The sequence below is a fragment of the Acanthopagrus latus genome, chromosome 7, assembly GCF_904848185.1.
Source record: "Acanthopagrus latus isolate v.2019 chromosome 7, fAcaLat1.1, whole genome shotgun sequence".
Lineage (NCBI taxonomy): Eukaryota > Metazoa > Chordata > Actinopteri > Spariformes > Sparidae > Acanthopagrus > Acanthopagrus latus.
Genome location: NC_051045.1, coordinates 18,438,707 through 18,456,049, shown reverse-complemented (window position 1 = coordinate 18,456,049; position 17,343 = coordinate 18,438,707). Strand labels below are relative to the sequence as shown.

Genomic DNA, 17,343 nt, shown 5'->3' with positions numbered 1-17,343 from the left:
TGTCTTTTTCTCATTTTTCAAACTGTTTATTCAATCAGGTAAAAGAGGTTATTTAAAAACATGTGATGTTTTTAACATTTCAAATATTTAGTTTTTCAACTCAACTAACCTACATGAATAAATCGGAAACTTATAATAAAAACATCAGAGTCAAGACAATGTAAGGCATGGAAAACAAATATCATCTATACTTACTTTGAAAGAACACTAAAAATATTTGAATTTATAGATTTCATCAGATTATAAATAGAATAACTTTCTATTAAAAACAAATAGCAACAACACATCCAGGTCAGAATAAACACGAAATAAAAGCAGAACCTGAAAAACCAACACTTGAGGCAAACATTTGAAATGAAATCAGCAGAGCTGAAGTACACAGTGCAGTGTGCACAGTATGGTGAAATACACAACCTTGTTTATAGTGCAGAGACCTTGGGCAGGACTTTGCTCAGCTGAAAACCTGGCTCCATCAGGGGAAAAACAAAGCATGCAGATTGCTTTTCACACTCTGAATCTCCCCCTCTTGCTACAAAAGTACACAAGCACAAAAAGAAACATTCAGGAAGAGAAACTATTTTCAGAGCGAACACTTTCTCTCGACACTGAACTGTATGTTCTGTCCAAGCTTTCAAAGGAAAGTACAGGCTTTTTGTTCTGTTGACAGAGTGAAGGACACTAAATGAAAGACAGAAATGAAAAGCAGCCTAATTTTTCTGCTCTAATCCACGCTGACCTGTGTGTCATGTCTACTCACCATCTGACTGAGGAGTCTGTCCTGGACTGACTTCATGTCTTTTCTGATCAGGCACATCTGTGAACAACAGGCAGAGCAGCAGGGTTTGAGGGGTGGAAACACTGTAGATGACACAGTCAGGACAAGCGGTAAAAGGGGACGAGCTGACATATGAGACAATGAGATAAGCAAAATTTTGCAAAGGACACTCAGCGAAAAACCGAGTGGACAGACAGGTTGACAGGCCGAGGTGACATGTTCTAGTTTTTAAAAACAGATGATCGGTGAATGAATATTCTTCATTCAGATCTCCCTGAACTCTGGATTCACGCAGCTAATTAGAAGTCTAACACTTGTCTAACACAATATGACAACACATTAGATGTCAGCTGTGAAGTTTAGGCTTGAGGATCAGACCTGGGACGTGAATAGTCTCTCCTCATACTCCACGCTGTGACACACGTTACTCTGGAGGGCTGTGGACAGGGTCTCGTTTCTGGAGGGAAGGAGACAGAAAGTCACGCAGCCGAAGAATGTGGGAGGACACACAAGACAAAGGTAATGGAAATGTAAAGATAGGGTGGGTTCAAGGGAAACCACTGAAAACATGAATGCACATTGTTAAGTTAAAAAGTGCACTTCATCATGTCTCAGCAACTTGAAAGTCCACACTAACCTGCTTCAGAAGATGCCAGTGATCCAGAAATCAACACATTTTTAACAAAGTCTTGTAAAGAAGAAAGCCTACAAGGAAGTCTGCGTATTGAAGCATGGATCTGAAATAACAATTCTACAGATTTGTGCATTTTGGTCCAGATGGAGCTACCCAGTAGGATGACAAAGAAATAAAGATGTTGACAAAATTCTGTGTTTTGGAAGGCCTCGCCTCGTCACGTCCTGTAATCATGAAATTTTAGTATTGAAACACAGCAAAGCCAGACAGCAACTTGTATTGGTATCAGCAGATATCCAAAATCAGATATCGGTTTGGAACTGGAAAAAGGTGGATCAATTAATTTCTAAATTTGGTTGCTCTAAATTAAACTGGAAAATCATGGCCATTCATTCCTTTTTTAAAGCAACAATAACCTTATTATATTTGTCATGATAGGATGGCCCTTGCCAGCCCTGGTAGGAAAAGCCTGCTGAATCAACATCAATGAATTCAGCTTAGTCATATGAAGAAGCTCTGGCCACATCCCTCCAAAAAATAGCATATCTAGCTTATGATGATAAGCCTGAGGAAAAACGTATTTTCTGCTTAATCCTTTTAATCCATGCTTCAATGAATAAACAAGTGTTATATTCAACCTTTTCTGAAGCATATGGGTTTAAGCCTGTGGCAACAGCATTGATGAGAGTGTGGTGGGAAAACAGCATAAAACTAACAACATGGCTCTTTCAGTGCACACACACACACACACACACACACAGGCCTAAATTTCACCTCCTGATTTTCTGCTCTTTGTAGGCATGGAACGCCACGCTCTGCTTTTTCCAGTGCATCTGTGGGGGACAGAAACAAGACTTTTATAAGGTCAAATCAACGTGAAGAATAGATCATATTTAGTTTACATAAGTCTCATTCACCAGAATATTCTATGATTGCATATTCTGATTTTGATGATATTACTTTTCACATTCTCCACCGACAGGCTTCACTGTAAGAGGGTGTGTGAATTAGAAAGACATTTATATAGAGGGAGAGTGAGACTAAGACAGAGTTACATACAGCCAGGTCTTTCTCCATGTTTTTCAGCACAGTATCATCCTGCTCCAATTTACAGATCTCTTCTGAGAGAACCTCCCGAACACGTTCAAGTCTCTCAGTTCTGTAGAGAAGAGGGAAGAGAATGAACCAGCAAAGTGGAAATCTCAAATGAACAAAAAGTTGAGTGTTTTCAGATTGCAGAGAGACAGGACACAGAAGAACACCAATCTGAGTTAACTTAGAACACTGACTCCTGACTGTGGATTGTGCAATCGTTCTCTCACCACAGGCATTGTAGGTAAGTAGCCATCAAATTAAGCTATATTAATGGAAAACAAAAGTCAAATGTGTACATGAATTACATACTTACTGACCTGTATTTGGTAACTTGCATGTTGAGCAAGGAGACATGTTGCTGCACGGCCTTCAAAGACTGCTTGTTATAAACCTCCATCATCCTATAACGGTTCTAAAACACATTTAATAGACAGTGGTTCAGTAAGGCCATCATATTCAACATTACAGTGGGTCTGCAAGATTATGAGAAAAAAGCTCACATGGGATGTGATGTGCTCAAGAGGAGTTGTGAGAATACAAGAAGTTTAAAAATACACATACCCCATACAAAACACAATGTTTTATTACTGCTGAGTACCCTTTTAATACTGTTGTGTGTCAGCACTCTCTTGCCTTGGTGACTATCTAAATGTGTGTTCTATGTGTACGTCCAACCTCAAACTTCTTCTTTAGATCAGAGCTGAACTGCTGGCACAAGTTACTCGGGTTCACAGTAGGTTTTGGCAACTCTGAATCCTCATCCATGTCCATGTCTTCATCCCCGACACCAACCTCCCAGTGACTGGAGCTCACGGTGTGGGAAGAAGACAACACCTGGCTCACCTGGCTGTCAGCAGACACCTCAACGACTGTAAGACAGACACATCCAATGCTCCGTTATGGGAAAAAATGTCAGAGCATCAAATTTGTTTGATTACCAAAACAAATATATCATTTGAATTACATAGGTTGCAAATGTGATTTTCATCCAAAATTATAAAGATGGCATTGAAAACAAATATCTTCACTGCATGCGCATCTCAAAAGGGTCAACCATAAAAAAAAAAACACACATTCTTACTCCATTTCAAGAATACAATCTAATATGTAAAAGATGTACCTCACATGCCTTTTATTCAAATAAACCTTTGTGCTTTTGGAATTTCTAATGTTGAAAAGACATCGGTTCAGACTAGGATTTGGATCACAAGATCTGTTCCTTGACAGACCACCTGACACTGAATGCGATGCTGAGCAAAACTTGTACTGTTTTAAATCAAGTATAAATGTCCCAGCTTTTGGTTTCAGAATGATGTTTGTAGTACCACTAACATGTCTTACAGGACTTGAACAACTTCCTGGGTTTCATCCGAGGCGAACGCTGCCCCCTTATCTTGCTCTTCTTCCTTTCTCCGTTTTCATCTTCCTCGAAATTGCTGGATGAGGAGATGCAGCGCTTGCGACTGGGTCCTGAAACAAGAACCAGCCGTTTGGATTTTCTTGTAAAAAGCTGTTTCTTAACTCAAGGATTTCCTCTACAACAGATCTGTGATTTGACTCTGGAACCCATTTGGGGAAATTTGGACTCATCACAATATTGTAACCTTATTTATGGGAAGAGGTGAGGTAGCTTTGGGTTTAGAAAGTAGCAAGTAAGAAATCTATATGAACACAAAAGGTCTTTTACCTGAGATATGAATAGGCTGTGCATGCTGTGGGTCTGAAGGTGGTGATTTCTGTCAGGATGGACAGTAATGCATTAATTGTTTGTTTGGTGGCTACAGCTATTTAAAGATCACGCAGTTACTCATTAATGCTCTTTCAGTGCTTGTATCCATCCATCCATTACAATCAATTGATCATAAGACATCACAAGTGTGCTTAAAACCTACCTCTGCTTTGATAGATGAGACAGCAGTGGGGCTATCCTTAACTCCTACACTGACTACTGATGACTTGGTGGATGACATGCTCAGCGAAACCTGTGATACTGAGGAAATTTTGCTAAAACCGTAACGGCAGCCATGGTTGTCAGTGTCCCCAGGGAATGGTGACTGAGAAGGAGAGGGCAGGGACACCTTGTCCAGCTCAAGCAGTGTAGATGTCAACAGGGGCACAGTGGGCAGAGACAGTGGAGATGGAAGTGGTGAGGGCTGCTGGATTGGACTCATCTGGAAACAAATAAGTGAGAGAAGAGGGACAGAAAGTGATGAGAAAATGATGGACAAGAGGAAATATGGCAAGTGATTTAGTGGGTATCTAATCACCGTGTTTGTCATGGATTAGTGACAGTAAAATGATAAAGACATTTTCTACAATGTATTGAAGAGGCACAGATGAAGTGTTGGAGTGCTATTATCTGCTCTGTCTGGAGTTATTTAGGTCATTTCAGTCATGCTACTTACTCAGTCATTATCTACATAATTACATAATGTATATATCAGGGAAAGTTGAATTTAGACTCATGGTTACACACATTAACCCGCCTGTGAATGGCCTGTTGGAAGTTGAGGGTGGAGCAGTTTGAGACTCAATATGACATATAACAGCGTCAAGAAAATACTCAAAACTCTAAAACAGTTCTTCTACACCATGTTTTCTCAGCCGGCAATGTTTAGCTCACAAACCTATGTCTTTACATTCTATGTTACTCTTTGTAAAGGCCTTCAGTAACCTAATAACTCACACCTCCATTCACATCACTCCAGTCATTCTCACATGACTGCTGAGTGACGTCAATGACTTTCAAGAAGTGTAAAGGTGTGTGAATCACCAAAACATGTTAAATACCAGGGAACTCCCCACCAGTCGCTAGAACTGAAGAAGTCCCAAGTCTGTAAGACTCCGGTACACAGCCCAGATGGATTGGGGTGAAAGGGATCCATGTGGTATTATGATACACTTGAAATTTCTGAATGTTGTTGTGACCTTTAGCACACATCCGTACATGATGATATGACCTACGTAAAGTGTCAGAGAGGTGCTGTTTTACCTCTTCTGCACTAGGTCCAGCTAGAGTTTGACCTACGGGGGTCAGTGAGGGGAGAGTGGGGCCAGGCTGTAGGGACTGAGTCTTGGTTGTGCTGGGCTTCTTTTCTGCACTGTAGAAGGAGGAGGGCTTGAAGTGTCCTTTGCTGCTGACTGTAGAGCGAGGTTTTGGTAGCAGCAGGATTGGCGAAGGGGTGTCCTCGCAGGGAGGCTCGGGGGAGGCAGGGAGTGGGGATCCCCGTGGGGTGAGGAGAGAGGAGCAGGTCAAACCCAAGGTTGGGGCTGACCTCTCAGCAGCTGTGAGGGTCCAAAATAAGCACAGATGTACAAACAGCTGGCCTCAGAAGTCGGACAGAGAATAGAAGGTCAATATATACATGCTTTTCTAAATATCATTTTACAGTGAAGAGGTTGGAGAGCAACAGGGCCATTTATGTAACGGTCTTAAAACGTTCTTCATAAAGTGAGAGTGAAAACACATCTTGTGCAGACGTACATAAAAACATGTCAAACACTTTATGGCGGTTAATATAAAGTATCTCGTTACTGAAACTGAGCAGGCCAAGTCAAGAAAGTACAGTTTGGGTTTTGGTGAACAATATTCTATAAGTCGAGCCTATAAAATGAGTCGAGAGATTATTCAGTAATTACTGCATGTGGCCACTGTGATGGAATTAACAAACCATTTGATACAGCATAAAATATCTAATGGAAATTAGCTGATGTCAAAGGAGTCAAATGACTGTTATCTAACTCTGATGTCAGCAAGTGGCTTTCCACAGTCTTACATCTTATCCTCTCGATGGAACGAGGGCACGAATGAAAAGAAGTCTGGCGAGCAGCCCAGGGATCCTTCAATGCGTTCATCTGTTCTTGGGCAGGGGAGGCATTTCTCTTATAGAACTTTGAACTTTCTGGAACAACGTTCTCAGGCCTCTGCTGCTGAAAAACACAGTGTTTCTGTTATATATGATCAACCCATTCACTTTCAAAAACCATTGCTCATTGCCAGCTTGCTACACTTAAGACAAAATAACATACACTTGTTAAATGTTGTTAAGTGTATGCTGCATCTAGAAAGGTGTTTGGAAAAAATGACTGTAATCTAACCAGCTATTCATAAATGCTCTAACATTTTGCACCAACTGGGTTTTTCTTTAAGCAGAATTTTGCATAATCTCTGCAGAACTTGAATTTTCCAAATGGGACCATTAACAATCAATTAATACAATAAATCTAGTACAACCAGATGTAATCAATTATGGTCTCCCACCTTGAGATCAGATGGCTTTTTCAGATCTGACTGCATGTTACTGTCCTGTCTCCTTGATGAGGTGCTGTTTCTCTTCTTTACCTGAGGATAGGTCTTCTCAATTCTCCCCTGTTGGCCAACAAAACATTTCTGTTGGCAGACAGACCAAAAAGGAAATTTAATTCTTCTTCAACTATTAATACAAACTATGATTCCAAAATGATTATCAGTTTGGCCACGTTCAAAAATGGTATTTCCACAGAGCTCAGTAAAGTAGATAATGTGTGGCCTTGTTGACAAACTTTACAGCTGAGCAAAGTTTCCTGCAGCTGAACTTGCCAGCCTCAAGACTATCTGATTTCTACCCTTGTTCCTCTGAAAACAATTTATGATGTGTGGAGAAGAACTGCATCTGTAGAGTTGTGAGTACTGTGAGCTCTGATTAATTATATAGACCAAATCACCAAAACGTCACCCTAACAACAACATCACTTCTAGGTAGAAATGGGGGCGGTACATATGTATCGTTGAGACGTGAAATAAGCAAACCTGTTTAATTTTTGTTGTCATTTCAGGCATTACATCTGTAACCTGTGAAGTTGTATAGTTTAATATGGTGGTCCAACTTATCTGATGTTTCTGCTATGCTTATTTCATGCTCTTTGTTGCTTTGCTAGCGCTGCTGATATAGAACCACAACAACGACATCTCAGACTAATCATTAATTTTGGATCATTTCAAGCTGTAATTTTATTTACCAGCCAACCTCAATAAAGAGAGAATGTTGTTATTAACATTAAACATGCATTTTAGATTATTTATACAATTTGAAATATCATCATGAAAAAATACTGTGTATGCTAACTGGCGACAGGGATTTTCTACCTGCAAGTTACTGTCAACAAACATTGTGACTTGGTCTATTCACACTTGTTAAAATGTTCTTGGTTGCCATCTAATACATCCTCCCTAGCTATTTATCATTATGAATGTCTAAACCAAAGTCACATAGAATAAATGGTGTGCCTGTTCTGAACATTGCACCTGTGCAGCATAAAAACATGCATGCAAACAGACTCCCAGAGTAGTCGGAACAGAGCAAGCTACCAATGAAGATGAGCATAAGAATGTGTTGATGTGGGTATGTTTCCTGAAATATACTGATATATTCAGGTGTACAGAAGCTTCATGGCATGCAGAACAGAAAGTAAGAGTAAGGATAACAGGGGATATAAACTCAGACACCTCTACCTTGGAAGTGGGTGGCGGCTCTGACACCAACTCTGACTGGTTGCTGCCATGTTTTCTCTCCAGCTTCACGTAGCTTTTGGTTGGTTGATGGATGGCAGTCTTTTTCTTCATCACTTGACCAGCCTCATGAGTTTTCTCAGCATGCTCCAGATGATCGATGGAGGAGGACTATCATTAGTGAACAAAGACAGTATGAGTTGACTCTACTTGCAACAGCACTGTAATTAACTGCCATCTCTCAAGACATTTGTTTGAACTGTGCCAAACACCAGCTACTTGGCTTTCAAATAATATAATTCACTTGTCCATGTGTACTACCCTGCACAGTACTAACTGTACTGCAACTTCTGACTGCGTGGAATTTGGTATCGTTATTTGTTAGACTGCTCCATTGCAATGCTGACTTTGATCTCACTGGTCTTATCATTTCTTTTTTTGACAAAATACCAACATGGTACCTGGTATGAGTGGATCCACAGTACATAGTAACTCAGAAGAGAAAAAAGAGAAAATTACATAAAATAGAGGGAGGTTTTTTGCCTTTGAAACAGGAGGCTTCTCTGACTCTGAATGGCTCTCATCAGTGTCTGGGTCCTTGTAGCACTTGATAGCGGTGGCTGCAGCTCTCTGAGGCCTCCTGTTTGCTGCATTCGGTCTCTTAGGTGCTGCTGCTGGCTTCAGTGTCTTCAGGTGCTCCATTCTCTCCATGTCAGGCTTCTTCTGATTAAACAACAATGACACACTGTGGCTAAATGGGATAGTGCATCAAAGGCTCAAAGCATATTTTGTATGGATAACAGCAATACTGCCTTACCTTATTGGGTTTGGTATTGCCATTTAGAGGTTTCTGAGGGGATGGTGGTAAATCTGGAGATTCATCTGCAAGAAAATAAAGACTTATTATGACTGTTTATGTCTATGTGATGGATGTCAGACAGTGAACAGCATGAAAATGTGACTTTAATGGCCTACATGAAGTATGAGGTGTCACAGCTTTTGGCTTGACAGGTGCCTGTCTGGAATATTTGGTAACTTTGGGTTTAGGCTTCCTGCCCGACTCCCTCAGCCAGCTGACTTCTGTGGCATAGTCTGTGTCTGTGTCACTGAACAAATGTTTCTTCACATGTCGCTTTTCCTGCAACACACAAAGTAGTGGAAGACAGGTAGACTGATGCATGGAAAGAGAGAGTCAGATGTCTATCTGGCTAGCATTTAGTGCACTTCAACGGTTTAGTGTGACTACTGCATAACTCTACGTGTGTCCATAACATGAAAAATTAAACACTTGTTTTGAAAGGTTTGTGTCCTTCCTCCTCACACACACCCACCCACCCACACACACACACACTCACACACGATGATAATAAAACAATGAATTATGATGAGAGTATACTTTTGCCACAGGTTGCCCTTTCTTGGTTGTAGTGGGGAGTGCTGAGGAGTCATGGAAGCTACTGTAAAATAATATGGAACGTATGAAATTAGACAAAATCCTGTTTCACAGGTTATATTTCATGACAAATAAAACCCAATCTCAATTGTCAGACGTGCCTGCTCGATATGGCAGAAGTGCTGTTGAAGGTTTTGTCCTTTCCCTAGAAAGCAATAAAAAAAAGACTTTAATAACTACTACTACACCCATGACCTAGGTATAATCTATTACTGATACAAAATACTGACATAAGTAATATTTACCCGAATACTCAATGGTGAATCAACGGCGAATGCAAAAATATCTTTTCTGTGTATGATAAAAAAGGTATTATATACATCCGCAATGCACCAAAATCCACAGAAACATCCATATAATCCAACTGAATTAAATTACCTCTGCTTTGTATGGCTTGTTGCAGTTTTGTTGTTTGATTTATTTAGGCTGACAGCTCCAGATACTTCTTTCTTTAGCACATAAAGATCACCTTTAGTAAATCAAGCAGGAGTAAAGTATCTTCAAGTTAAAGCTCACCATAAATCAAGTAGTGATCACTTACTTTAACAGTAGATGACCAGCTCATGTTGAAGATCGGCCTATTACTAAAACATAAACAGTCAATAAGTGCCATGTGTACAAGCAGTGTGTATATTTACAACAACTTGTGACCCAACAATCATCATTGTGTATACCTGTTGATCAAAGGAAGATTCCAGATCTGAGGGATATTTTCTGCTGTATGTTTCGCTGTGGAATCATACCGCCTGGAGATGAGCTTAACCATGCTGCTTGCAAGCTCTGCATCTCTCTAAGTAGAGACAGTAGAAGGTGTGAGAGTCCTGATATATATCATTAATAACCTTTGAATGGATATTACGCTACTTAAAGCCCATAGAGCTCATACATTCTCTTTGTTTGAGAAGGTCTTGCTTGTATCAGCCTTTACATTGGCTGGTCTTCTCTCCTGCACAGCTTTGGTCGAGGAGGCATTGGCTGGAGATTTGATTGGAGCAGCATCAGCCTCCAGTGACATCTGGCCTTTGCTCTTCCCTTTGGCCAGGCAATTTCTTTGAACCTGCTTCTCTTTAGGAGCACATCGCTCCAGAGAGCTTCTGTCTTTAGAGCCCTCACTGTTCTCAGGCATTTTTCTTTGGGGTAGAGCAGGCTCCTGAGGTGCAAGATCCTGCTTCCCCTTACTGAGGAACGGCTTCAGACGCTTTGTGAGTTCAGAGTGGAATTGCTTTTGGCTGATTGGGCCATGAAGTGGAACTGATGATCTCTTTGCTGAAAACGGGTGCTCCTGCTGTTGTGACAAACTTGAACAGGGCTCTAAAGGGACAAAATATTTCAAAACCAAATAGAAGTTAGATGGCATACATTTTTTATCTAGCTAGGTTGTGTGTGTGGTACTACATTTAATATGCATAACATTTACTGATGTCTTATGTGATATCTGATGACTTCTTCACGTACCAGGTCTTGGCTGAGAAATGATTTTCTGTGTGGGCATCATTAGCATTTCAGAAACTGACAGTTTGCTCCAGTTAGAGGATCTATTTTTTAACAAATAAAGAAGTTTAGATATACATGTCATAATGCAGTAACACAAATACACACAACATTACCAATCAGAGCATTGGCAACTCTGATTCCTGATCATAGTGCTTACGTGTTTCTGCTGCTTCTGGGTTGGGTATCAGGCACAAAACTATTTTCTGTAAGTAAAAAGACAAGTCATGAGTTCAAGACTCCCTGGAGAATAACAATATAGTACTGTATTTCTGGGCTAAGCCAAAGTCAAGTAGCTGTAGCGATAGAATACCTATTGGCTCCTCTTCTCCCTGTCCGGCTAGAACCATATCTGCTGCTTTAGCCAGTGGTATGTTCTGTAGGACAGACAGAGACAACAAATTTATCAAAATGCTGTCATGTAATTTCTGTAAATACAGCTTTTCCTTCCACACTTGACATACAAAACAGGATTGTCAGGTCAAATTAAACAACATTTCCTTGTCTAGCTAAGTAGGAATGCTATTTGGTGGGAAGGTTAGGACCACTAGTGTCAAACATTATCTGGGCCTTCGAGTAACAGATTTAAATTTTATAATAAATACATGCAATCATGAAAAAGACTGAAAAGAAATATAGCTTATATATCAATCGTGTCACATAGTAGTACACTTAAAACAGTTCAATTACAGTAAACAACAGATACTAGCTAAACTTATTTCTAAACATAATAATTTGGTGATAATACCTTTTTATATTTGCTCTCTTTATTCTTACTGGCCTGTTTGGAGACCATGCTCTGGAGAGATGTATCACTCTAAGACAGACACCATGATTTGAAGCAAATTTACAAAAGCAAAGTCAATATGACATTTTTCAAGCAGCGTATTAAGTATGTCTCATACCTGCTCTATCATGCAACCTATTAATGTAGTGTTAGGTGTGTCAGTCGTCCTTAGCTCTGCAAGGTGACAGTCACCCTTCTTATCACAAGAACGAACCATCTCCAGAGACAGCTTGGCTTTAACCTTGGCTGATGTATCTAAACAGGAGAAAAGTACCTTGTCATAGTTGAGAGCTGAATCTGCATGCGTTGCTTTAATTAATCTTGACTTTCTTTTCAGAAAATAAGAAAAAAAGGAAAGGAGCTTCCCATCAGATGTTACATCTGCCTGGAACAGTTTGAACCACAAGTCTTATGGATGTGAATATGAATATGACAATAATCTTTATAGATGTTAAGTAGACACTATGAGACTAAGGCCAGGAGGCACTGTAACAGCAAACATGTTAACAAAGAGTTAAGTAAAACTGATTTAATGCAAATAAATGATTGAGTATTGTACTATTGACCTTGTATTCATTCAACATAGTACAATAACACTGACACTGATGTGACAGAAATTTAAACAGCTTCTACAGTCACCTACTTGATGGCATCACAACAGAGAGGGAATGGGCACTGTGCACACTTCCTCCTCCGCTGCTGCTGATGAAGGTGGTGGACTCTGACATCTTCATTTTAGCTGGGGTCACCGTCTGGAGGGGGAATGACAATGACTGTGTTTGTGAATATATACAGGAATCTCTTCCACCATGACCATAACTCCTTGGCTGAGGAAACACTTGAACCTGATATGATTAGTTCCCTTGCTATCTGCGCCCCCTCCTGGCCAAAATGCTATTGTTTCAGTGAGTGATCTGTAGCTAAGTGTAACCAACAATTAAACTTTTTAAATTATATATTATTATTTTTTTCAATGCAGTCATAACACAGGATAGTAGAGAAATTAGATGTGTGCACAATCTCAACTGAAGTCCAGAGCCATTACATTCCTGAGAAAGTCCTCTTCACTATCCCTTATCCTGTCTTTCAAAGAATCTACTGATTGCTGTGTCACCTGGATAGGTGCAGACGGGGCAGGCAAAGGGTAAGGGGCAGTGCTTTTCTCACTTTCACCATGAGACACCTGACTCTCTGGAACAACCTGCATGGAGAGGGACATGAAGTATACTGTAAACACACACGCACGCACGTCACAGCTGCAATGCTGGTTTGGACAGAGGCAGCTATTTTGAAAATGCGCTTCTGATACAATAATATCACATTAAAATAGACAAAAACACCAGCCGCGAGATTTGTCTTCGGCCATATCCCATTTCTGAAACACAACTTACATCTTGTATTTGACAATCTGTGTCAATATGTTAACAGACCATTGTTTACCTGGGAGCTGTTCTCTTCCATTAGAACTTTTATTGTAGTCTTCGCTACAGATGTGCCTTTCTTTCCCACAAAGCCCTGACGGGGAGAGTTGTTAGTTAATGCAAACTAACAAACATTCTTACTGATATTATGGCCAAGATGGGGTGAATAAGGCACGGCCTACTTTGTTTTTAATGTGTCCATAGACATTACGAGCAGCCTGCAGGATGTCCAGGGAGGAGCTGAAGTGGATGGTAAGAGTTGATCCTTCCACCGCACCCATAACCACCACCTCCGACAGCTTTAAGTGCAAGATGTGCCTCTTGCCCTTCTCTGGAAATAAAGAACACGCTGTATTTTGGTTACACACACAAACACACACATAAATGTGAACAAATGTAGTCACATACAAATCAAAAGGGGATATTATCTTCATGAACTTTAGCGCTCTTGGTTAATCGCTTATGCTTCTTTCCTGACTAAAGCCAGACACATACAGTAGATCTATCAAGTTCAATCATGCATCAAAATGCCTCTGGTTTGACAGACAAGTGCTATGTTTCTATCCGTACATGGATGGATGGATGGAATGAAGTTTTGATTACCTGTGACTGAGTAGCTTTTGACTTCATTCTCATTGATGCATATAGTTTCCCACTGGCCCTCCTTAATGAAGGGGAGACCACATTAAGTCAGGTTCGAACAGACACACTGTACACCTCCTGTTGATAATCCAAATGTTGCACTTTTAGATTTTCACTTTCATTAATGATCTTGAGGTACCTGTGCTTCTTCACCAGCCAAAGAGAAGTAAAAGGAGATGCTGTGGCTCCCGAGGTTGAAGTCAATCCAAAATTCTTCCAGCTTCTCATCAGCGGGCATCAGCAGCTAGAACCACAACAACAACCCTGTCAACACATCTACTAATAAACTAAGGAACACATCATGTAACATTGCACCATACATACAAGCTATCTTAAGGCTTAAATGGACTAAACTGTACTAATTTGTAAAACATAGCAATCCTGTTGACACTAACCTCATACTTGTCCAGATACACCTCCAAACAAGGGTAGGAATACACTCTACAGTAGACAGGGGAAATTGTTATACATATGCATTCATATGTGCAGTCATGTGTTCCATACTTATCAAGGACCCCCACAAATATTTTGTATATTTATTGAATTTAATGAAAAGGTAATGTTAGAAATGAGCTAGTACATAATTACATATCTACAGGTGTGTGATATCACTGGGGATAAAGTAGGAACAGCCTCTCTTATTCACTCTCATTTTGCTAGACTCAAAGTTCTGAGAAAATTGTTAAAATTAATATATTACTATCTCAAGTGGCAACTCTAATGACAAATCTTGTTCCCCACACGCTGTTGGGGGAGGCATTTTAGCTGTGCTATGGTATCTGTGTACCTTCTCCTGTCACCCTGCATGCCGTTCACCAAGTTCAGAAACTTGCGACAATCCTGAAACCACAAGCATTTACATTAAATTCTTTGTAGCTGAGCAGTTGTTATAGTGTTATGTTAATGCAAATGAGAGGCAAAGGTGATGTACTTGGATAAATTACAGTGTTTTACCGTCTCAAACTCAGAATCACGGATCTTGACAAATGCACTGGCCACGTGCTGCATGCTGAACCATCGATCTGCCAGCTCCTTCCTCTGCTCAGGAGTAGCCATTCTGCACAACGCCTCCATCAGGGCTGTCTGCAAGTCGTAATCTGACACAAGCAGACAGTTATACCTTTTTTTATGTCTGAATATTTTTGTGAGAATAGAAAAGGTAACATTCATAGAAAAAAACTTACCACCACCCTCCATTATGTGACCAGCCAGCTTGAACCTGCACAAGTGTAAGACAAGCAAAGTTCAAGAGTATGTGTATACTGTTAAAAACAGTGACTCTTATAAAGAAACTACTATGGCCTACATAATGTCTGAGGCCTCCTGTGATGTTAGGATCTTCCTCTTTTGCTTGAGCTCCACAGGGATTTTGTCCAGAATTAAATTAAATTTCCGAATAGCCTGTTGGAACATTATTAGAAAGGTAACTTTGTGTGAGCAAACGCATGATTTTTATGCTACTCAAAATAAGCCTTTCAAACCTCTTTTTGGATCAGGACGTAGATTCTGGGGTCTACTGCCAACTGACCAACAGGATACAGGAAGGACTCCGTGATTTTGTGTGTCCCTGCAAAAATATATGCATGTGGCAATACTGTTTATAGAGACAAAGCAGTTTCTTATACATCATGATATGTTTTTTTATTTTGACTTGGTTCTAAGGAGCTGGCCTTGTCTGATAAATCTCAGTATTCTCCTCCTGAAACTGTTCATATAATCTTTTATTTTATGAGGGACAGAGTTACCTCAAAGCTATGTTAAAAGTACAAGAGGGATAGCAAGATGGAGAGTTGGATCAAAATGACAAATTTGTGTAAAGAGAAATGAAGACATTCAAGAAATGCTGTGATTTTAAGATTATAACTTTTTCTAAATAAATAATATTTTTTAAACATGGAATAATAGCATGCAAGTTTTGATTTGGGCCCTAAAAAGGGCTGATTGAAGATAACAGAACAGTACTCAGGATGGATTATGTACCTTCTTTGCATGACTCATGAACCACCTGTAAAAGAGAGGAGCAAAAATTGTTTTACATGATGATACTATTACAATAACATGGGTTGTACAGCTAACAGGGTCTGTTTTACTGTTCAACATAAGCTCACCATAAAGGCATCAAAGAAGTCCTCAGAGAGGTTGAACAAGCTTTCATCCCACTGCGGGCCACGCTGGATCCAGAGCTGCCTGCATTTCTCAAACCACTGCACCATGTGCAAAAAAACAGTTTCAATTAATTACCAAGTACGGCTACTTATAGAAGACTTATACACTTTGTGCCTGTATGCATTACATGTATACTTATCTTTTTGAGCAGGCCTTGAGCTATTAATGCTGGCAGACCTTCACAATCACCAGGTAGTTTCAGGTTTTTCCCAAACTTGTACAGGATAGCAAAACCCAAACTGGCTAATTTGGAATCCTTTTGATCTAAACTCTGCATAAACAATACCAACACAGCATCAATGAACCTACATGCAACAGAGCACCATGGTTTATTAGTGGGAGTGCTAGGCTTCATCTTACCCTGCTGACAAGCTTATCCAATTTGGTGAGAAACTGATGGGAACACTTTACGGACAATCCTTCATGTATGTACCCTTGCAGGAACACATCCAGTGCTTGGACATCCCCGCTCTTCAACACCCCCTCAATCACTTTCTCCAGCTACACACGAGAAAGGTAAATAAAAGTTAACTTTTGGCTATAACTTAAAGGACAACTGTTAAAGTGACATGACTATAATTGATAGTAGTTTTGATAAGGTTTGTAATCCCACCTGTGAGGCCTGAACCTGTGCCATTCTTGAAGGTTGCTGGACTCTACTGTCTTCAGCGTGACTGTGAAGGTAATTGTGAACATCAACATTACTTGAACATGAGTTGACCTAATCTGAAACTAGCATAATGCCAACACGATGTCCTTTGTTGGGCTAGTTAGGCAGTCCATGTGTGAACTCTGTCTGGTTCAGTGGGAGCGTTTTAAAAACCGTGGGTGAGATGCTAAACATTATAGGTATTTAGTTAACATAGCGATCTGTCAATGGCAAATGTAAGGACCTTTAGCTAAATACTTTAAATAACGGCCGCTGTACATTTGATTTGCTATAACATAATGTACATCTGTTTATAGGCTATGGACCTTCAGGACCAATCAAATCAATAGCTTTGCTGAGTAATGTTAGCTTAAATACATCTGCTGCTAATGCAGAGGTGACGTTAGCTAGCTAGCTCTATTGTTAACTGATATGATTTCCGAAGTTAACATTCAGGGGGCACTGAGCACCGTAAACATTAACCGTAGAGGACGAGATATTGGACTTTATTATTTCTTTAACATTAGTTTACTTACCTTGAAGCTGAATATCAAACTCAGAACATGATACCTATTATTTGGCAGGTTCACAGTCGGTGAGGCGCAAACCGCGCGAAGCATTTCCGTTCATTGCGCAGGCGCGTGGAGACATTAATCTGCAACGTAGTTTGCTCCCGTTTAACTGAACATAATATGGAAGCCCATAATGGTCTTTATTAGGTCAGGACAGTAGAGTCCTTTAC

At 40.1% G+C, this 17,343-nt stretch overlaps 1 protein-coding gene across 11 annotated transcripts; it reads right to left on the bottom strand.

Annotated features, from left to right (window-relative positions):
- Positions 1–2: 2 nt before the first annotated feature.
- sycp2 (synaptonemal complex protein 2) lies at positions 3–17,265 on the bottom strand. 11 transcript variants are annotated; one of them, XM_037102654.1, is made up of 47 exons: positions 17,138–17,265; positions 16,566–16,626; positions 16,313–16,453; positions 16,092–16,223; positions 15,895–15,999; positions 15,767–15,791; positions 15,268–15,353; positions 15,093–15,187; positions 14,971–15,005; positions 14,741–14,883; positions 14,574–14,626; positions 14,182–14,227; positions 13,926–14,030; positions 13,748–13,808; positions 13,327–13,493; positions 13,164–13,238; positions 12,838–12,924; positions 12,367–12,475; positions 11,842–11,978; positions 11,685–11,753; positions 11,250–11,313; positions 11,097–11,142; positions 10,901–10,980; positions 10,332–10,756; positions 10,120–10,235; positions 9,987–10,029; positions 9,824–9,894; positions 9,691–9,736; positions 9,547–9,590; positions 9,389–9,449; positions 8,968–9,130; positions 8,810–8,874; positions 8,512–8,715; positions 7,996–8,163; positions 6,766–6,894; positions 6,281–6,434; positions 5,533–5,789; positions 4,397–4,675; positions 4,192–4,240; positions 3,837–3,974; positions 3,180–3,373; positions 2,822–2,916; positions 2,469–2,568; positions 2,184–2,242; positions 1,154–1,232; positions 758–814; positions 3–529 (listed from the first exon to the last, which is right to left on the bottom strand). In XM_037102654.1, exons 2-47 carry the CDS (start codon positions 16,587–16,589, stop codon positions 473–475), a joined length of 4,938 nt encoding a protein of 1,645 aa, XP_036958549.1. In that variant the 5' UTR covers positions 16,590–16,626; positions 17,138–17,265; the 3' UTR covers positions 3–472. The 11 variants fall into 11 exon arrangements, with proteins under 11 accessions (XP_036958549.1, XP_036958546.1, XP_036958543.1 ...); XM_037102651.1 differs by having other exon boundaries at positions 5,497–5,789; positions 6,766–6,873; positions 17,138–17,264; XM_037102648.1 differs by having other exon boundaries at positions 5,497–5,789; positions 8,512–8,712; positions 17,138–17,264.
- Positions 17,266–17,343: the final 78 nt, after the last annotated feature.

Excerpts from the sequence above, each read along its gene's own strand:
- sycp2 (XM_037102646.1), bottom strand. The coding sequence starts at position 16,589 with ATGGCACAGGTTCAGGCCTCACAG. Across the intron at positions 15,188-15,267 it reads ACGTCCTGATCCAAAAAGAG|GCTATTCGGAAATTTAATTT; the intron begins GTTTGAAAGGCT and ends ATGTTCCAACAG. Across the intron at positions 815-1,153 it reads AGAGACTATTCACGTCCCAG|ATGTGCCTGATCAGAAAAGA; the intron begins GTCTGATCCTCA and ends TGTTGTTCACAG.